General features: G+C 39.9%; 1 protein-coding gene across 3 annotated transcripts; it reads left to right on the top strand.

Annotated features, from left to right (window-relative positions):
- LOC109850154 (peroxisomal membrane protein 11A) lies at nucleotides 2,766-7,092 on the top strand. 3 transcript variants are annotated; one of them, XM_020420090.1, is made up of 2 exons: nucleotides 2,766-3,528; nucleotides 6,611-7,092. In XM_020420090.1, exon 1 carries the CDS (start codon nucleotides 2,799-2,801, stop codon nucleotides 3,516-3,518), a length of 720 nt encoding a protein of 239 aa, XP_020275679.1. In that variant the 5' UTR covers nucleotides 2,766-2,798; the 3' UTR covers nucleotides 3,519-3,528; nucleotides 6,611-7,092. The 3 variants fall into 3 exon arrangements, with proteins under 3 accessions (XP_020275679.1, XP_020275678.1, XP_020275680.1); XM_020420089.1 differs by lacking the exon at nucleotides 6,611-7,092 and adding an exon at nucleotides 6,225-6,575; XM_020420091.1 differs by lacking the exon at nucleotides 6,611-7,092 and adding an exon at nucleotides 5,861-5,878.

Here is a 22,453-nt window from a genome sequence, read left to right as displayed (position 1 = left end):
CACTGACCCGTTGGCGACGGTTTTATTCCATCACCAATGCACATTGGTGACGGGTCAATGCCTGTCGCTAATACTTATTGGCGACATATGCGGGTCGTCGTCAATGAGCATTGGTGACGGGAAAACATTGACGATGACTAACACTCATCGCCAATGCAAACATTGGCGACATGGTATTGACAACGGGACTGTTCTCGTCGCAAATGTTTGTATTGGCGACGGATTCAATACATGTCGCCAATACCCCGTCACCAATGCCCTCTTTTTTACTAGTGTGAGGCAGTAATTTGCAAATGTTTAAAGATTTGAGAATGAACATTTCAGGGACTAAGTTCAAAATGTTAAAAGATTTGAGGGGCTAGTTTTAAATTTGAGGTAGTAATTTGCAAAATGTTTAAAGATTTGAGGGACTATTTCAAAATTTGAACATTAGAGGGAGTAACTTCAAAATGTTTAAAAAGTTTAGGGACTAATTTTAAATTTGAGGTAGTAGTTTGCAATTTATTTAAAGACTTGAGGGAGTAATTTCAAAATATGAACATTTGAGGGAGTAACTTTAAAATGTTTAAACATTTGAGGGATAATTTAAAAGTTGAGGTAGTAATTTGCAAAATGTTTAAAGACTTGAGGGTGAGCATTTCAGGGACTAAGTTCAAAATATTAAAAGATTTGAGGGACTAATTTAAATTTGAGGTAGTAATTTGCAAAATGTTTAAAAATTTGAGGGACTACTTCTAAATTTTTATTAATTGGGGGACTAATATCGATATATGACTTGTTAGGGGACTTTTATGAAAAAGATTCCCCACTTCCGCGAGTCAAGATAAATTGGAGTTGTGAGAATTGGCTTGCGACGCGCCTCCTTGGAATTTGTTCGTAGTATTACCCTTCTGCACAGAGTTGGACGTGCACGCTTGTTGGTTTGTGTTGAAAATTTGGATGAGACCCAAACTTAGCCTGTTTTGTCAGGGCAAAGGCAAAGGCCCTAGGTCCAAGCCCCTTTCGGCCTTCACTGGTTTCCTTTTTTTTTCCCCTTTCTTTTTTTCTAAATAGCCCAGTCTAAAATCGAGAGTCATATTAAAATATTCTAACCATCCAGATCACATACGGTAAGTGATTTTCACTATTTGAACATGGTGCTTCACTTTCTTGTTATTTAGCTTATATTCTTTACTTTTCAAGGAGACTTCTATTCATTTATTTTGAGGTTGTCATTTTTACAATTGTTGGTTTAACAGTTATTAGCTATATTTTTTTTTCCCCTGAGAAATAAACAAATCTCGTAACTCATAAGTATTACTATAATCCAGATTGATGGAAATTTAAATAGATTTATTGGCGAGTAAATAGCTTCTAATAAGAAGTTAACTGGTATTTATGTTGTCAAATTTACCCGAAAATGGGCTTCTTAAGGGTTGTTTATAGGGCTCGGTCGAGTCAAATATATTGGGCTGGACTTGAAGAAGTTTATTAACCCAACAATGTAGGAATTTAGGAGTGGCGTGCAAATGGTTAGTTCAGTTGGTTTTGCCTATTTGTTGTTAAACTGAGCCGAACCAAATTATATTCAAAACCAAACGGTATCAAATCAAGTTGGTTCGGTGCGGCGTGGTTTGATTTGTTCTGTTTAGACATCGACATGTTAAGATAAAGCATTTTTAGCTAAAAGACAATACCCTTACTCCTTCAAACCTCTCGATCGGTGATCTTATATCCCAAGTTGAAGAGCAAACTCATCAAGTCAACTACTTTACAAACTAAAATGGAACCTTCATCCTTTAAAATGTATAAAAATATTAGTACGAATTATCTTTTCACCTACGAAGAGCATAAATTTTTAGCCAATTATATTGAGATCGGTCAGTTCAATTATTTCAATCTCAAAGATATCAAAACTAAATCTAACCGAAGTTTTTCTAAAACCAAACTAAATTCAACTGTCAATATTTGATCGATTCGGTCGGTTTATTCGGTTGGACCAGAATATTACGTAGGCTCAGCTTTGTAGAAAATTATGGAATCACGAGTCCGTGAGACTGCATCTGCACGTTGCCACATGGCGTTTACGTGATGTATGCTGTATGGGTCAGACATCGGATCTAGCTAATCCTATTTGGCACGCAAGTTAAGAGAGATGGAAACTTTTGGAGTTCCTCGCGCAAGACAAGAAACGAGCCAATGTGAATCTGTTCGGCCGGAAGTTACAACTTTTGCACATACGCCTCCTAAAGTTTCAAATTTTATTTCAAATAATATACATGCAAACAAGGATTTGGAGTATGACCCTCGTCGAACTTGAGGTTTTATGTACTTCAAAGTCACCATAATCTACCATGAGAACAATCCAGATTCAAAGTCCTATTTGACGCTTGTATAAAAATGTATGTTAAAAGTTTATTATGACGTATGGAAAGAAAATTTAACTTGTAGAGACATGTTAAAATATAAAATTATGCAATTTAACAGCTACTAAATTATTTTAAAGGTAAAATTCAATGCAATTAAAATAATTAATCCATTTTACAACAGCCATCTTTCCCTTTGTATCTATAAATTTCCCACAAACGCTACACGAACTCATTCCGCATCTTAAATATTGAGTGAGGATAAACATATAGTTAATCATGTTGGATTAATCACTGATCCAAAATGAATTATGACAAGACAACAAACCAAAAAACTAACGACATAAAAATTTGAAAGAACACGAGGGACTAAATAGCAATTTTTAATGATATGTGGGACTAATAAATAAAAGTGTCAACACCTCCTCTCCCGCGACCTTCATTTCTCCATCAATGGCGGATCCCGGTCCCCCTCAACCCACTCCTAACCCTAGCCCCCCACCAAAACGCAACCAAGACCGCGACTTTCTTCTCCACCTTGAATCCTACCTCGCTCACCGCGACGGCGTCGACAAGCTCCTCAAGATCTCCCGCTACACCGCCAAGCTCCTCCTCTCCTCCTCCTCCCTCCCCAAAACCCTAACCCCGAACCTCAAATCCTTCGATTCCAGCGTCGGCCTCAGCCGCAAAGCCTTCCGCCTCGGCAAATTCGTCCAGGATCTCAACTCCCTCCGCCTCTCAAACCCTAGTTCCCCCTCCGACCTCGCCCTCGTACTCCTCGCCTACGGCGGCGAGGGCGTCTACTACTTCATCGAACAGCTCGTCTGGCTGTCCAAAACCGGTCTCATTTCGCCCAATTACGCCAAAAAGTTCTCAAAGATCAGCGCTTGGGCTGAGCTGATTGGGTACGTGGGGAGCATTACGATGAAAGTTAGGGATTTGAGGGAGTTGAGGTTGAGATTGGAGCTGGTGAAGGCGGACGAGGAGAGGGGGAAGTTGGAGGAGAAGGTGATGATGAAGACGCTCTCGATTGTGCAGGATTTGGCTGACGCGGTGATGGCGGTCGCAGACGTGAGGGATGGGAAGGGAGCAATGACCGGGCCGACGCTGATGGCGTCTGCTGGGTTGGTGTCCGCAGTTATCAGCACGCATAAGAACTGGAAATCTTGTTGATGGGGAAGAGGTTTGGATTTCGATCAATAATGATATAGATTGTGGTCTTGTTTAGAATAAGGATTGTTACTTTCGAATGTTGTAATTTAAACAAACATGATCAGAATTGAAATTTTACAGAGCTGTCTACATTGCTAGAGTTTTCTGATGAGTAGTGATAAATAAACTAAAATCTTTAAACTACTACTTTCATGCTACCCGAAACAAAAGTGTAAGGTTCTTTATGACTCGCAAAATTTGTATAGCGGAAAACCCCGTGCTTTTGTTTGTAGTAGTGCAGAAGTAGTTTAGAGATCGTATCATTGTAGTCTAGTTATCACCACTATGTGAAGTGGTTCATAAGATCGGAGATGTCATTTTGACATAGTTTTCAGTATGATGTATAATTATTTTAGACAAAGCTATTTGCAGACTGAGTGAAGAAGTGGGTTTGAGGCATTGTTCCTGTTGATTGCTTATTCAGCATTGTTGCATAGTTTTCCACTTCTTTCAGTGAGGCCTCCGTCATTTTAGCTTAATGGCTGTTCTCATATAATCACTGTTTTCTCCTAAAATCAGCCCATCCATGAGTAGTATTGACTTCGATGTCATAATGTCTCAACTTTCTTGTTTGCTATGACCCAATAGTTACCTTTTTAATCTATGCAATCAAGGTTTTGCTTGTGAACTTTCTGTAGGGCTTGTTGTTCCTGTAATAATCAAGAACTAGACTACTAATGAACACTGTCATGTCATCAAGAAATATCTTGGAAACTAAAATTATAGGAGCGTGTATCTTTTGTAGGAAACAAAAACAGCAAAAGTGATCTATGCTGAAATCTAGAAAGTTCCTCAGTGCACTTAATAAACTTTAGTTCCAATGTTGAATTTGCTGCTATCCTTTCCTTCTCCCATCTTTTATTTTACCAGTATGTGGCATAGCATTGAATTCTCCATGTTAGTTAGCATAAAAACAGGCACGAGGCACAAGTTTGGGATTCATAATGTGAAACTTATCCATTCCAGAGTGCACTCTACAGTTTGATGAGCGGTCTCTTCTGAACATGTATGTTTACTTGGATAACGACCTTGAGCATCATAGTCAATTGATCTCAAGCTTTTAGTAACCCGTATAACCATTAACCAAGAGAATTAAGTCAAAATCAGGACAATATGAATCAGGCAGGTACAGGTCTTTATTGAACTTAAGCAGATAGGAAACCTAGGCCCCATTTGGAAGAAGAAATTAGGGGAGGCTTCATCTATAACTCCTCGGTAACCCTTCATTAACCTGTTGTTCGGTTAATTTGGGAAATTACAATATTCAAACTCACGTTTCGTACTGAGCATTTAACTTCAGCTAATGGCGGAATTGGCAACTAACACTTGAGCTCCCTCTTTGGCCAGATATTTTAGGTACTTCAGCACATAGTTGTTAACTCTTACAGCTAAGACGTTGACCTCCTCATTGGCAAATCATGTCTTTCAGGTCTAGTGCAGTGGGTGTTATACTTATTAGTTTCTATTCAACCCAAAAGAAATGGATTTCAAATATACTTGGTTTTTGAAGCTTGAGAAGAATGCTGGAGTCCTAAAATGTTGTCACTCCATTTTCCCCCCCTTCCACTGAGGTCGTATCCTTCTTACATGTAAAGCTAGCTTGAGTATCAATTTATCATCATCTTTATTATTGCTTTTCTAATTTATTTGAATTTTTTTCACTGACGTGCTCAACCTACTACACTATGTGTATAGACATCCGACTCCAGAGTCTCTGACCTATGATTATTTCATTAATAGCCAACCAATGTGATTGACTGAATTGGTTGGATATAATGTGAAGCATGGTCCCCGAAGGTTTATGAGAGGGTTTGCCGTTGCTCATATTTTGTAAGAGACAATTACTTATAAATCTGAGCATATTCAATCTTGTCAAGAATTACTTGGTGCTATGAGGGTTTGGTGTTGCTCATATTTCGTAAGTGACAATTACTTATAAGTCTGAGCATATTAGAGCTTGTCAAGAATTACTCAGTGCTATAATCATTGGAGGAACAGATCCACCACTTTAACCCCTGTTTCTAAGATGGATAATTTCGTGTCCTTGAAATTTATGCTGACAGATTGTGATGAAACAAGAAGGTTGAAGGGGGAAGGGGTTGTAAAATTGTTCTGGATTTGGTAATAATCGATGGTTTTAAGCGAGAGTTCAAGCGTAACTCCTCCATAATCCCTCATCAAATCTTTGGCAGTCCGGGTGAAAAATTTACAACTAATCCACTTTGTTGTCAGGTTTACTTACTCACTAAATTTAGCTAAGCCATTGGCGGAGTTACTAACTAAGCCTAGCACACCCTCTTCAGGGAAATATTTTGGATTCTTAAGCAGATAAAGAGATCGGGCTTCCATGTTGGAGGATCATCCACTTCATGTCTCTTTTTAAAGGTGTATTGCAGGTGGGTTTTAGTTTATATGAAAGCAAGAAGTATCTTCTTTTGTCCGAAAACAAATGGAACATCACATTTTTAAAAAGTCTTCAAAGCTCAACAAGAATGGTTGTGTGCTTGAAATGTTGTTGCTCATTGTTTTTCTTTTACTAAGGTGGCAGTCTCCCAAACATGTAAGGCTAACTTGATTATGTGCCATAATAACTATTGTCGTCTTTTTTTAATTTTGTTTAACTTTGTTACTTCACTGTGACGCCTATTCTCTTCATGATGTGTTCAGACTTCAGTCTGATTGATTATTGCATCAAAGACCTCCCAGAGTGTTCGACTGAGTCGGTCAGATACGTTGGCAGCATATTTTCGAAGGTTGTGTGTTTGAAATTTAAGCAAGCAGATAGTGATGAGATGAGAAGATCAAAGAAGAAAGTAATGATGAAAGGGCTATCAGTTTGATGGTTTTGGGTGCCATGGCTTGTTTGTGCAGCCGTGGTGGTATTTTCGATAATTAAGACCGAATGAGGGTCCTGTTCTACTCCATTTTGAGTCCTAGAGTGAACATGCGTAGTTAAAAAGTTATTTTATCCTGAACAAATAAAGACTCTGTTCTCTTTCTAGTTGTGTGTAATCAATCTAAAGTTTAACTACTTGGTTATATACTGAATGTAGTGATTGGGAGCTTCAAGCGGAAAATGGCCGAGAGAAGTTATGGTATGATGCCCGTGCTAAGCTCCATAGCTAAGGTGATCCCGAGCAATCGTATGAGGACTTGCACGAGTTTGTCTGTCGAGAGTGGGTGACGATTTGATCTTGAAAAGTAAGTACTCAGCTGAAAGGAGATCTCTAAAATCAAAGCCGTGCCCTTCGATAGAGGAAAGGGTTAATTACACAGAGACCCGCTATATCATTTTGTTGCGCGACTTCTGACAGATGGACCTCTTCGTCCTCGAACTAAACGTCATTAGAGATTTGTGGCAGCCGGCCCCTCTGAGATATTGCACCCCACCGCTATTTTCCTCCCTCTTCTGTTCCTTTTCGCACAATCCAATAGAGAGTAAACGTACGATGGCGGGGTTCAGTTCAGTTCGATGAGGTTCCAATATCAAATTTAATGTGTAATGAGTGGCACATTGCGACACACGGGTTTATATGCAGTTAAGCCTTCAGGAAACCGAAGGAGCCTTGCTTTATTTTTTTCGTGCAATTTTGTTCACCATGAATCTTTTTCTATTACCATTGCAGAGAGTTTTGGGGTGTGTGTGTGTGCGCGCTCACGCGTGGGTGGGGGTTGGGGGGGTGTGAAGTTTAGCTTCTGAAAATCACAATTGCACCAGAATAACTACTGTTTACTCATGAGATTTGAGTGCCTTTTGTAAGGCTTACAAACTGAACAACTGAACACTGCTAAAAAACAAGGACATGTTCTTCTACCATCACAACAAATGGCTAAGAAGACTCTAACAAACTTTGACTGACAAAACAACCCAAAAAGACTCTAACTAATCCCATATTAATAGGATGACTTATTCTTAACAAAATAACATAAAAGACTCAACAAATCCTCCCTTGAACTTAACTCTCAGCTGAGTTCAGTTCACAAACGTTCATTCCCAGTGCTTCTTTGAGTTTCTGATATGAAGCCAACTTCAGTGGCTTAGTCATTATATCTGCCAGCTGCTCCTCTGTACTGCAGTAAACTAACTTGATAACACCTTCTTTAGATAATTCTCTTAGAAAATGATACCTCACCCTGATGTGCTTGGATCGCCCGTGCATAACCGGATTCTTGGACAGTTTGATGGTGGAAGTATTATCACAGAACAGCACCATCTGTTCAGCTTGGTTGTGACCGATCTCCTTTAAGATTCTTTTCATCCAGATGGCTTGACAAGCACACGTAACAGCAGCTACATACTCTGCTTCAGTGGTCGAGAGAGTCACAATTGGTTGTTTTCGACAAGCACACGTAACAGCAGCTACATACTCTGCTTCAGTGGTCGAGAGAGTCACAATTGGTTGTTTTCAAGATGACCACGCCACAGCACCTCCACTCATTAAGAACACATAACCAGATGTGCTTCTGCTATCATCGATATCTCTTGCATAGTCACTGTCAGTATAAGCTATGAGATCATTTCTTTCGCCATGTTGATACCAAATCCCACAGTTCATTGTCCCCTTCAAGTACCGCATAACTCTCTTTGCCATTGCAAGATGAAGTTGAGTGGGATTCGCCATGAATCTCCTGATGAGACTTACTACAAACATTAAGTCAGGCCGCGTTGTAGTGAGGTACATTAAACTGCCTACCATCTGTTTGTAGAGAGTTGAATCGATCCTCACACCTTTTTCATCTCGATCAATACTCTGTCCAGGCACAATTGGGTTATTGACAGAATTGTAGGACCCCATTCCAAATCTATCAATTACCTCAGCTGCATACTTTCTTTGACAAATGAAGATTCCACCAGCCTTTTGCAACACTTCTATACCAAGAAAATGTCTCATTCTTCCCAAGTCATTCATATCAAACTCACTTTTCATAGCACACTTGAACTCTTTAAGCAGATCTTCATCATTGCTAGTAAACAGGAGATCATCCACATAAATACTGACTATTAGAATCTTGCCTTCCTTTTGCTTAACAAACAGAGTTTGTTCACTGGAGCTGCTCTTGAACCCTTGCTTGATGAAGTAGGATTCTATGCGACTGAATCAGGCTCTCGGTGCTTGTTTCAGTCCATATAGAGACTTGCGTAGCTTATACACCATATGCTCTTTCCCAGCTATTTCATAACCTTGGGGTTGTTCAACAAAGACATCTTCCTCTAATTCTCCATGTAAGAATGCTGATTTAACATCCAGCTGATAGAGTCTCCATCCTCTTTGCGCAGCCAAAGCAATAATCATTCTCACAGTGTCCATCCGTGCCACCGGAGCAAACACTTCAGTATAGTCTACTCCATATTGTTGTGAATAACCTTTCACAACAAGTCTAGCTTTGAATTTATCTACCTCCCCCAATTCATTGAGTTTGGTTTTATAAATCCATTTCACACCAATGGTTTCGGTACCAATGGATGGCTCCATCAACACCCATGTCTGATTCTTCTCAATTGACTTGATCTCTGCATCCATGGCCTGCCTCCACTTCTCGTCTTTGACTGCCTCTTCAAAACTCGTCGGATCAGAGATAACCATGAAAGCAAGATCATCAACATCAGTACTGTCAACTCCACTCAGATTCACCTCATCATTCTCTGCATCGGATAGACCTTCTCCTGTATCATAATCTACAGCCCATCGTGGTGGTTGTATGATTCTATTCATCCTTGATGTGCCTTCTTCATGTTGGGAAGCAGCAGCAGCTTCAGCCGGAGTGTGTGTGATTCTATTCATCCTTGATGTGCCTTCTTCATGTTGGGAAGCAGCAGCAGCTTCAGCCGGAGTGTGTGGTTCATCTGAACTTTCTGTATCTCCTCCCTCAAGAGCAGCACTATCAGTATTTTCTTTCCATTCAAGCTCAGTAACTTAACTTTCTGTATCTCCTCCCTCAAGAGCAGCACTATCAGTATTTTCTTTCCATTCAAGCTCAGTAACTTTATCAGCAGTATGGCTAGCATCCCAAACCCACGCCTTGTCTTCTTCAAATACCACATCTCGGCTAATGTGAATCTTTTTCTCAACTGGATCATACATCCTAAATGCTTTCGATTCACTGCTGTAGCCTAATAGAATGCACTTTACACTCTTGTCATCAAGCTTGGTTCTTTTTACATCAGGAATGTGGACATGCCCTATGCTCCCAAAAATCCGGAAGTGTTCCACTGATGGTTTTGCACCACTCCAAGCTTCTTCAGGCGTCATATCTTTCACAACCAAAGTAGGAGATCTATTGAGCACATAATTTGCCCACTGTACAGCTTCTGGCCAGAACACTTTTGGAATCCCTTTCTCTGTAAGAACAGCCCTTACCATGTTCATCATGGTTCTATTTTTCCGTTCAGCCACTCCATTTTGCTGTGGAGTATATGAGGTAGTCAGTTGCCTCTTAATTCCATGCGCATTGCAGAATTCCTTGAACTCTCTAGAGTTATACTCTCCACCTCTATCTGTTCTCAAGAATTTTATACACATTCCAGTTTCATTTTCCACAAAAGCTTTGAACAATTTGAAATGATAGAATGTCTCTGATTTTTCTGGAGCAAAGAAAATCCAACACTTCCTAGAAAAATCATCAATAAAGCTTATCAAGGACCTCTTCTGGCTGTTTGATGGAGGAGTGATTGGGCCACACAAGTCAGAGTGGATGAGTTGCAATTTTTATGTTGCTCTCCATGAACTTTGCTTTGGAAAGGGCATCCGATGTTGCTTGCTTTTCATACAAACTTCGCATGTAATTCTCCCTTGTCCTATCTCTGGCAGACCGGTAACCATGCCTTTGTTGTATAAAATAGCCAGGCCCTTGTAACTCAATTGCCCGTATCTTTGGTGCCACAGATCAGCTTTGTCAGAATTCCCAGCCTGAAGACATTTTTCTTCCTTTGTCTTGCTGCAAGTCTCTGTGAGTAAGACAGACATTCGGTTTCCACTCATTACAGACTCAGCAATTTTTCCTTTGGTGGGATGAAAGATGCTGCAAGTCTTGTGGACTCCTCCTTTGAACAACACATCCAATCCCCTTTCCTGAAGTTGCCCGACACTCAGCAGATTGTTCCTCAATTTAGGAACGTAATAAACATCCCTCATCATATAGCTAACTCCATTGAGCGTGATATTTACCACGCCTTTCCCATTGACAATCAGCTTGTGATTATCTCCAAGTTTGACAGCATGAGTAAAAGATGTGTCTAAACTCAAGAACATACCTCGATCACCACACATGTGGTTCGAGCATCCAGAATCAACAAACCAGGTACCATCTTTCTTAGTTCCTTGAAGCTCTACTTCTGCCATTAGAAGGACAGCATCCTCTTCCTCCTCTGTGTAGTTTGCTTCTTTCCAACTAGGACATTCAAACTGATAATGTCCTAGATTGTGACATTTATAGCACTCGATCAGTGCTTTGTTGACAGCGCGTCCTCTGCCCCTGCCTCGGCTACCTCTGTAACCCCCTCGACCTCTGCTTCTGACATTGAGTGCTTGTTCATCCTCTTCAGTGTTGATCTTTCTAAACTTCTGCTCATGAACAGCCAAAGAACTTTGCAACTCATCAATAGACATTTTCTCAGTATCTTTGGATTCCTCAATAGAAACCACAACATATGTGAATTTGTCTGTCAGCGTTCGGAGGATCTTCTCGACAATCTTTGAGTCTGGCATGGCTTCCCCATTGCTCCTCATTTTGTTTGAGACTGTCATTACTCGTGCAAAGTAATCCACAATCTTCTCATCTGTCTTCATGGCCAGAACCTCAAATTCCCTCCTGAGAGTGTTGAGTAGAGATCTCTTCACTCTCTCATTTCCTCCGAACTTCCTTTTCATTGAATCCCAAACAATCTTGGATGTTTTTCGATCCAAGATTTGTTCGAACACTGTCCGATCAATCGCCTGGAACAGGTAATGCTTTACCTGATGATCTTTCATCTTGAGATCCTCTAGAACTCTCCTTTGTGCAGCAGTTTGCTCGACTCCTTCTGCTGGTTCATTGTAGCCGTCGGCTACCAGATTCTATAAGCCCTTCGCTCACAAAAGATTCTCCATCAATTCACTCCAATGATCGTAGTGACCATCAAAGTGCGGAATTTTTGTGAGGGATTTCTCGTCGTTCATGATTTCTCTCTTGAGTTACTCTGGCTCTGATACCAAATGTGAAGTTTAGCTTCTGAAAATCACAATTGCACCAGAATAACTATTGTTTACTCATGAGATTTGAGTGCCTTTTGTAAGGCTTACAAACTGAACAACTGAACACTACTAAAAAAGAAGGACACGATCTTCTACCATCACAACAAATGGCTAAGAAGACTCTAACAAACTTTGACTGACAAAACAACCCAAAAAGACTCTAACTAATCCCATATTAATAGGATGACTTATTCTTAACAAAATAACATAAAAGACTCAACGGGGGGGGTTAGAGATCCTCTTCGAAGGGGATGACATAACAAGAAATGTTTCCTTTGGCGTTGCCAATCTTTAACCTTCATGCCTCGGGTGAAAAAAATCCAGTAGGAAGGATATCACTGTCAATTTTGAATATTGATGATGGCACGGATTCATGTGATGATTTATAATGGTTCAATAGTTGGTTTGTGATGATATATAAACTATCTACACAAATTTTTATTGATTTTATTTGTTTTGTATACTAGTTATCTATTACAATCATTACAGAAAACCTGCATTTTGATGTTCTGCCTTTATGTGTGTTATGCTTTGGAAAAAAAAATCCTAAACATGCCCTATCGAACCACCTCACAACTTTCATTGCTTTAAATATAAATAGAGGGATAATTTTGGAAAACAAATTAGAAATCCTAACGAACTATCCACCCACTACTCCTTAACAATCTAACAACCGCCCCAAATAATTTCATCCATCTCTTCTAAAATCTCAAATAACCAATGTTCTCTATTTCACTCCCTAGTTATCTACGATAGCTGATTAAAAAATTAAACTCAAAAAATGTTTTAAAAAACTGAAGTAAAAAAAAAGTTCAAAGAAAACCGCATTTTTGATCTGTTAGTATTCTATAAAAGTCATGCACACACCATGTAGGCATGCATGTATATAAATGCTTATCTATTATGGAAACTTTGGCATGATTTGTTTGATTTTTATTTTTTTTAAAAAGGCAGATAGGGTAACCTAAACAGCCAAGTCCTCAACAACACTCTGTCTCAAAAACAAATGGACAGAAGCAGACCAAAAATAAGAGGACAAACTGTCAACCGACTTAGCTAGGGAATAAGCAACATCATTACCGGTGCGCCTTACATAAGAAACTTTAGAGCAGTCAGTAATAGTCAGACCAACGCGAACTTCATCTGAAATAGGAGCCAAAGAAGCAAAAGGAAGAGAGTCCACCAAGGAGATAACCTTTAGAGAGTCAATTTCCACCACTGAAATCCTCCAGTTCATACGCCGAACAAAGTGAATGCCTTCCAGGACAGCCAACAGCTCCGCATAATCCACACCCATAGGACCCCTGATCCCCATAGAGTAGCAACCAATCATATGTCCATGGTGATCCTAAATAACACCTCCCAAACCAATAATATCTCCTTTCAGAGGAACGGCAGCATCTGTGTTGAGCTTCAGCAAACCAGAAACAGTGGGATACCAAGCAGAAGACCATTTGGAAGCATGATTTGTTTGATTTGGAGCTATTTACCAGCAACAAATTGTTTCTATAATGTTGGGCGTAGAGACATGTCCTCACGCCGCAGAAGCGATATCACCCGAGAGAGAAAGCCTTGGCTTTTGTTTTCACAAAAGCTCAATTCAACCCTTATATTCCTGTTTCACAAATGAAACAAGAACAGAAGTGAAATATCTCAACAAAGTGAGATATACACTCTTCCTCTCAGTAGTTCTAGGACTGAATGTCGATGGAACCTATAAGCAATAGCCAACTCTTGTTCCAGCTCAACCTCTCATCAGTTCTAGGACTGACTTGTCGAGGGAACTTACAAGCAAAACCAGCTCTCAGTTAAGACACGAGATTTACGTGGTTCGGCAAACTTGCATACGTTCACGGGAGGGGGTTTTCACTATGAGGAGAATACCAAACTTGTACAACTCATAAGTTCTCTCTTTTCTTTTACTTCTCACTCACTCTCTTTTCCTCCACACCACAAATCTCTCTTCCTCCTCCACTCTATTTATAGGGAGAAAGGAGAGACAACATCCCTCGAAACGTACTCCATGTTTTGGGGAATGTCCCCCCTTTGAAACATGTGTCCCCATTGAAACATGGAGACATGCTTCTAATTGACGTGATAATAAGCGGTACACCTGAAAATCCGGAGCCTCTCATAATCCGCATGCTCCCTTGACCACACCCTAAAGGGTGTATCACCATCCAGTGTAGAATATGGAGACCGATTCACTATGTAGCAAGCTGTAGCAATTGACTCTGCCCATCATTATTTGCCCAAACCAGTATATAATCGCATACTCACTGCTTTCTCTTGTAGTGTACGGTTCAACCTCTCCGTGACCCTATTATGCTGTGGTGTTGATCTGACTGTTCAGTGTCTAGCAATGCCCTCCTGATCACAGAACTCCTTGAATGCACCATCTGTATACTCTGTACCATTATCAGATCTTAGTGTCTTTAATTTCTTCTATGTCCTGTTTTCAACCATCGTCTTCCACTTCTTAAATATCTCGAATACCTCATTCTTGTGCTCAAGAAAATAAATCCAAGCATACCTCGAATGATCATTTATGAACGAGACAAAATACCTAGAACCACCATTGGAAGTTGCCTGAGCAGGACCCCAAATATCCGTGTGCACATAATCTAGTTTCACTCTGCTCTTGTGATTGCTTCTCAGAAATTAAACCATGTGCGCCTTTCCATGCACACAATCCTCGCAAAAATCCACGCAATGTTTCTTCAGATTCTTTAGCAAACCCTCTTTACTAAGCAGATTTAGGCCCTTTTCTGACATGTGCCCAAGCCGCCTATGTCATAAACGTGTGTGCTCACATGGGTCTCCACCACTTCCATCAGTTCTAACCGTTGCATCTCCTGTCACTGTTGTACCCGAGAGAGTATATAGATTACCGTGACGAATACCCTTCATCACTTTTAAGGAACCCCGAACAAGTTTCTTTACTCCATTCTCTGTTACTATTCTGCAACCACCGGAGTCTAAAGCACCAACTGAGATGAGATTCTTTTGCAAGTCAGGAACGTACCTTACATCCATCAGGGTTCTGACCACTCCATCATGCATCTTGATTTTGATATCGCCAAGCCCCACCGTTTTACAAGCATGGTTATTTCCCATTAATACGGTTCCACCATCAATGCTTCTACAGATAGTAAACAACTTCCTATTTAGGCATATATGATAAGAGCAACCCGAATTAAGAATCCACTTACTGGAGGTATCTTCGCCACCCGTAACAACATAGTATTCTTTATCACTCCCTTCCTCTGAGACGTAACTCGTCTCTTCCTTGCCTTCTCTCCTCTCAGTGTTATTGTTGTTCTTTTTCCTACCTACTCTCTTATTAGGACAGTCGACCTTAAAATGCCCAAGTTCACCGTATTTGAAACACGCCCTTCCCGCAAGAGGTCTCGATTTCGATCTAGACTTTCCTCCCTTGCCTTTTCCTCGCTCATTGCCCCTTCCTCTAGCAAACAATCCATACGGTTGTTCTTTGTTACCACCAGTAGTCATGTCACTGGTTGTACTCTTCTGAAGGTCATCCGCTAGAAGCGCCGTTCTAGTCTCATCCATTGTCAAATTGTCTCCTACAAGCATCAATGTTTGTACCAGGTTCTCATAAGATTTTGGCAGAGATAGAAGTAGTAGAAGCGCATGATCCTCGTCTTCAACTGTCACGTCTATGTCCTTTAAGTCTGATATGATCCTATCAAACTTGTTGATGTATTCCCGTATTGATGAGCCCTCCTCCATCTTGCAAGTATAAAATTTGGATTTCAAATAGATCCGGTTTATTAGACTCTTTGTCATGAATGTGCTTTCTAACTTCGACCACACGTCCGCAGTCGTTTCATCTCCATCTACCAAGAAAGCTACATCCCTTTCAAGGCAAAGGATAATCGACGCCCGTGCTTCCAGATCCAGTTCTTCCCAATCCTCATCAGACATATCCTTATACTTCTTCTCTTTTCCAGCAAAAGTCTTGTGCATTTTTTGCGAAATCAACAAGTTTTCATCTGCATCCTCCAATAGGAGAAATCATTCTTCACATTGAACTTTTCGATCTCATACTTTCCAACTTTAATTGCTTTACTTGTTGACGTCATTCTCCGCTTGTATAAATAAATCCTCTTCTCTCAGGAATTCCAATAAATACATTGTGTTCACCACATAATAATTAAGCACCACCTCCAATCTAAATAAAGGGCTTTGATACCAATTGTTGGGCGTAGAGACACGCACTCACGCCGCGGAAGTGATATCATCCGAGAGAGAAAACCTTGGTTTTTGTTTTCACAAAAGCTCAAGTCAACCTCTATATTCTCGTTTCACAAAGGAAACAAAAACAGAAGTGAAATATCTCAACAAAATGAGATATACACTCTTCCTCTCAGCAGTTCTAGGACTGAATATCGAGGGAACCTACAAGCAATAGCCAACTCTTGTTCCAGCTCAACCTCTCATCAGTTCTAGGACTGACTTATCGAGGGAACCTACAAGTAAAACCAGCTCACAGTTAAGACATGAGATTTACGTGGTTCGGCAAACTTGCCTACGTCCACGAGAGGGGGTTTTCACTATGATGAGAATACCAAACTTATATAATTCATAAGTTCTCTCTTTTCTTTTACTTCTCACTCGCTCTCTTTTCCTTCACACCATAAATCTCTTTTCCTCTTCTACTCTATGTATAGGAAGAAAGGATAGACAACGTCCCCCCGAAACTTGCTCTATGTTTTGGGGAATGTTCCCCCTTGAAACATGTGTCTCCCTTGAAACATGGAGACATGCTCCATGTTTTGAGGAGGGGGTTCACACTTAACATATACTTAGTCATATCGTTTTTTCAAAAAAAAAAAAATCTTTTTATAAAATTGTTTGTGTTAGCATCGAAAATATGGCTAGTTAGTACTATGTTATGTACGCATCGTGTGCAACGGAGTATTATTATTGATTTAACCCTTGTAACAATACCAGATATAACTTCTTCTCGCGAGGGGGGAAGACGGTACTTTCATTTTCCTAATAGGGCCAGGGATGTTAGAAAGATGGACACGGTTGAGTGACCATTAATGGGCCTTCTTTGTTTTTCATACGCGCTCATTTGCTAGTTTATTTAACAATTGTTAAATTGGGTCTCATCTCATCAGTCCATTTATTGAGGTAGACGACCCATGTACCCATAAAACGCTAATTTAGTACAAGGGTAAAAAGTAGGGGTGGCAAACGGGACAACCCAACCCGACCGACCTATATCAAAATTTTACCCGACTTGTATAGTCTTTACTCGACTTGACTCATTTAATAATTGGTTCAACTCAGTTATTAAATGAGTTACTCATACCTAGGTCTGTCCATCCGTCCCGGCCCGGAAATCCGGGCCCGAGCCGGGCAAGACCCGGACCCGGGTACCTCGGGCCGGGTCCGGGCCCGGATTTTCGACCCGGGCCGGGCAAAATCGAAGCCCGGACCAGGACCTAGGTACCCCGGGCCGGGTCCGGGCCCGACCGGGCCGGGTTCCGGACTAGCTCGGATTTTTTTTTTTATCAAAATTTTTAACTTTTATTTAAAATTTAAATTATACAAAAAAAGACAAAAAAATAATAAAAAACAATAGTTTTATTAATCACTTAAAATGATATAAATTACAAATAAAAAATGATAAAAATAAATTCTTTATTAATAATTAATAAATCATTCACAAATTACAAGTACAAATTTATTTTGGAATTCATCGCATCACAATAGATAAGTACATCCCAACTAGGTTGGCACCTACTCACCTATATCACTATCATTTGTAACTATTTCCAAAATAATTCTTTACAAATTTTAAGCTAAGATATAAAAATTATAATTTGATGAATATTATTTATTCTTTATATCTATCTGCCAGTCCCAATTCTTTAAATTTATCTTCAATTCCAGCCATCCGATCGATGCCTTGCGTTCGCTTCTCGTACCTCCACCAATCTTGTAAGCACATCACCGTTTGTACAGTATACGGATCTAAGCATATCCTGTGGTCGTCGATCAAACGTCCTGCTGTGCTGAAGGCGGATTCTGAAGCTACCGTCGAAACCTGTACTGTTAGTAAGTCACGAACCATGATGGAAAGTATAGGATATGAAACTGATCCATTTACTTTCCACCATTGCAAAATATCTAAAGCATTTCCTTGACATTTAACTAAAGAAGCATATAAATATTTATCTATTTTAGAAACCTTCAATGATGACGATCCAAGTCCAGATCCACCAGTTAGCTCAGCTACCATTGCATACCTATCAAAACTTATACTTTTACCTCAGGATGAGCTCGAAGAAACCGAAGCTATAAATTGTTGTGTAGCTACATCATGTCTAGCTGCATACTTATCATATAAGGTTTAAAAATAATTTCTAATAGCTAAATGATGAGTAGTAGCAGTAAGGGTGGTTCCATCATCTAAGTCTATAATCTGATTACCATACAAGGATTGTAACAAACTTCGAAGGTCAATATCCTTCAAGCATGGATCAATAAGAACCCCCAAACCAAAAATATGAGGAATAGGCCTAAAGTACTTATTAAATTTGCTCTCCATTTGAAAAATCATAGGTCCAAAAGTACCATCCATACGATATTTCCCAAAAAAAATTTGAATATTTAAAATTTGTAAAGAAGCTAAAGTAATGGTTGGATAATAACAGCCAGATAATAACATTATAGCATCATAAAAAACTTGTAACATTTTATTTAAATTACATATAACTGTCCATTCATCTTCAGTTATTCCATAAGTGCTACCAGAACTAGAACTAGAAGCATAATAGTTTATAAAATCAGTTATAATGTCTTTATATTCTATTGCTACACTTAACATTGCATATGTGGAATTCCACCTATGGTCAACATCTTTTGGAATTAGTCTAGGCTTTACATTTTTTCTTTTACAAAATTGTTTCCATCTTTTAAGTCTTTGTTCAGAAGCACTATGCATGTAAGCAACTGTTCTAACCTTTTCTATCATGGGTTTAATTTCAGTAAATGCACTTTGAACAATTAAATTTAAAATATGACAGATGCACCTAATATGAAAAAGATCACCATGACATGGCAATGACAGAGTTGATCTGATAAAATCAACAGCTACATTGTTATTACTTGCATTATCTAGTGAAAGAGAAAATATTCTTTCTGAAATTTCTAATTTCATAAGTTCTTCAATTATTAAATTTGCAACATTGATACCAGTATGCGACTCTTCTATTGCAATAAAAGAAACAACTCTTTTAAATATTTGCCAATTTTCATCAATCTAGTGTGCTTAATTTTCATCAATCTAGTGTGCTGTGATACATAAATATCCAGTTTGTGCTCTAGATGTCCAAATATCAGAAGTTAAAGAAATATCCAGTTTGTGCTCTAGATGTCCAAATATCAGAAGTTAAAGAAAATTTACAGTTTAAATTTTTAAAATGAGAAATTAATTTTCCTTGTTTCTCCTGATAATATTTTAAAATATCACGTTGACAGGTTTGACGAGAAATTTTTTTAAATGTAGGATAAAAACCACTTCTAAACATATCCAAATTCATCATCTTCTACTAATTTAAAAGAAATGTTTTTAAGAATGATAAACCTGATTACGCATTTTTGGACTCTGGCAGCGTCATAGTTCTAACTACCGAGACTACCAGAAGAGGATGATTGAGAAATCATAGATTGTCGGATATCATCTTGAGGAGTTTGGCCTTTGTTGTGTTTATCTAAATGACGTTTGAGGTGATTGGTGCTGCTCTTATGATGAGCTTGAAAAATCCTTTGTTGTGTTTATCTAAATGACGTTTGAGGTGGTTGGTGCCGCTCTTATGATGAGCTTGAAAAATCTTGCCGCACAACGCACACTTAGCCTTCTGGGTGAGGATCCTACCGTGTTCATCCTTGGTGACGTCGATCTTCTCGTAAAAATTCCACACATCGGATCTTGGCCTTTTAGGAGCTCTTGGTGCAGATTCGTCGCCACCAAATTCAGGATTAACTTCGGTGGGAGTAGACCTAGTAGGACTCATTTTAAGATCGGGAGATAGGTTTTGCTCTTCATAATCAGATCCGGAAGCCATTTGATGAAAGGATTAGAAAGTATAAGAGAGTATAAGAGTATAAGAGAGTATAAGAGTATAAGAGAGAAGTAGATGAGTTTTGGTGTGAAGAAAACAAATGAAAACTCCCCTCTATTTATAGAACCAGCCCCCTAAGCAAATGACCAAAATAACCTCACAAAATAACCGTTTTTTAACCGTTTTTAGGGACAAAATGGTCAAAAGACCGTTTATGGCCGTTGTGACCGGGCCGGGCCATGCCCGGCTATTTTGACCACAACGATCATGGAAGTGACCGTTGTGACCGGGCCGGGCCGACCGTTTTGGCCACAACGGTCACTCTCGTGACCGTTGTGGCCGGGCTCGACCGCGGCCCGACTTTATTTAGGCAACGGTCACTATGGTGACCGGTTGCCACCGGCCGGCGCTCACGGGCCCGGGCTGTCTGGCCCGATTTTTGCCCGCCCGGCCCGCTGTTCCGGCCGGGCCGGGCCGCCTGGTATTTTTGCCGCCGGCCGTCTGTTCCGGCCTGAGGCCGGGCCGGGCCGCCGGCTAGGCAGCCGGACCCGGGCCCGGAACCCGGCCAGGCTCGGATTTCCGGGCCGAGGCCGGGCCGGGCCGGACCCGGGCCGGCGGGCTTTTTGGACAAGCCTACCCATACTCGACCCTAGTGTCTCATTTATTGGTTTTATGATCAATCCAAATTATTTCATGCACTTAATATGAAATCCATTGCCACAATTTTCACATCAGCACATCGATTTTGTATTGTTTAGAAGTTAAAATTTTGAGGGTGCTTTTTATAAATTTTAAATTTTGAGGGTGTTTTTTATAAATTTTAAATTATTAGGGTTTTTTGTAATTTTTAAACTTTAGGGTATTTTTGCAAATATCATTTTAGGGGAACCTTTTTTAATTTAGGATTTTTTTAATATTAGCCCCTTATATTGATCATAATTTGATAAAGCCCCTTAAATTCCCGTATTTTGATATTAACCCCTCAAGTTGCTATGATTTGTTAATATGAGGGGCTCATATCAACACATCATCGCTATTTGAGGGGCTCATCAAAATATGAACCAAATCATAGGGGCTCATATCAACATATCATAGCTATTTGAGAGGCTAATATCAAAATATGAAGTCCCTTAAATCAAATTACTTATGATGTAAGGGGCTATTATTTAAGAAACGCTTTAATTTATAAACCTTGTTCTCTTTAAAATTTTCATAGGGAATCATAGCAGCACATCATAGCTATTTGAGGGCTAATATGAAAATACGAAGCTTTAAGGGGCTAATACAAATTACTTATGACAGGGGCTAATATCTAAAAAACCCCTTTAATTTATAAACTTTGTTCTCTTTAAAATTTTCATGGTGTCACGGTTTCGTAGGGGTGAGCAAACGGTTGGTTCGGTCGATTTTTACTATTTTTTTTTTATCAAACCTCGAATCGAACAGAATTAGATCCATATCTAAACTGAAAAATGTCAAATGGGTTCGGTTTCGATTCATTCGGTTTGACTTTAGACATGTAATATAGAGAATTTTTAGCTAAAAGACAAGACTATTATTTCTTCAAACCTTCCACTTATCTAATCTCCCAAATGAAGAGAGAACCTGTCAAATCAACGATCTTACAAATTAAAATCAAACATTTATCAATTAGGTTACATATAAGCTTTAGGCGGTGAGAGCAGTCAGTTCGGTGTTTCGATTCCAAAGATTTTAAAACCGAAACGAACCGAGGTTTTTCTAAAACTAAACGAACCACTAGAATTCAGCCAGTTGGGTCAGTTCAATTAGTCTGCACTGAACAATGCTCACACCCCTGCTTCATCTCCCGGTCAATTCAAAATCCTCTATACATCTTCTCCATCTCATAACCAAACAGGCATTCGTCTATAAATCCACACCTCTGGCCTCTCCCTCAACTCACTGATGCTCGGTCCACCATCAAGTATACAAAGGATGTTTCTTGCTCGCTCCCAACATTGTCTCATTTTTCTCAACTTGTCCTCCATCTCGCCCCCTCCCCCCCCGCCCGCCCCCCCCCCCGCTCCCTTTATCACGCGTTTGCCACTCTCCCTCCCAACACAATCCGACTATTTCCATCTCGCTTATCCAACTCTTGAGACACGACCGATGGCTGGCCTCGTCTGCTGCCGAAGTGTGAAACTGCGTTCCCAGACTGTGCTTGAACAAGATGCGCGCTGTCCTTCACAAACGACACGCCCGTCTCGCCGTCGACTATCACCTATCACCGCACTAGTGCTAACCGTTATCGCTCGACTTCTTCGGTTTTACAGCAAGGGAAGGGGATGCTTTTCATGGGTTAGCAAGGGAAGCGACGTCTCTGTCGTGGGTGCAAATGCTCCCCGATGGAAGAAAAATTGGAGATGAATGGGATTGACGTTCAGCGGTTCACAGTGCGTAAAAGTTTGACATTATCCGAGGCTAAATCATTTTTCGCTTATTTTGCTCTAAAATCTCTGCAATATTATACGCAAGTACTCAAAGTTTCTTTCCAAGGACTGCTCGTGTTTGGCACGCAAGTACAGATAGTTTCTTTCCAAGG

The sequence above is a fragment of the Asparagus officinalis genome, chromosome 7, assembly GCF_001876935.1.
Source record: "Asparagus officinalis chromosome 7, Aspof.V1, whole genome shotgun sequence".
Classification (NCBI taxonomy): domain Eukaryota; kingdom Viridiplantae; phylum Streptophyta; class Magnoliopsida; order Asparagales; family Asparagaceae; genus Asparagus; species Asparagus officinalis.
This window is presented reverse-complemented; position numbering and strand designations above follow the sequence as displayed.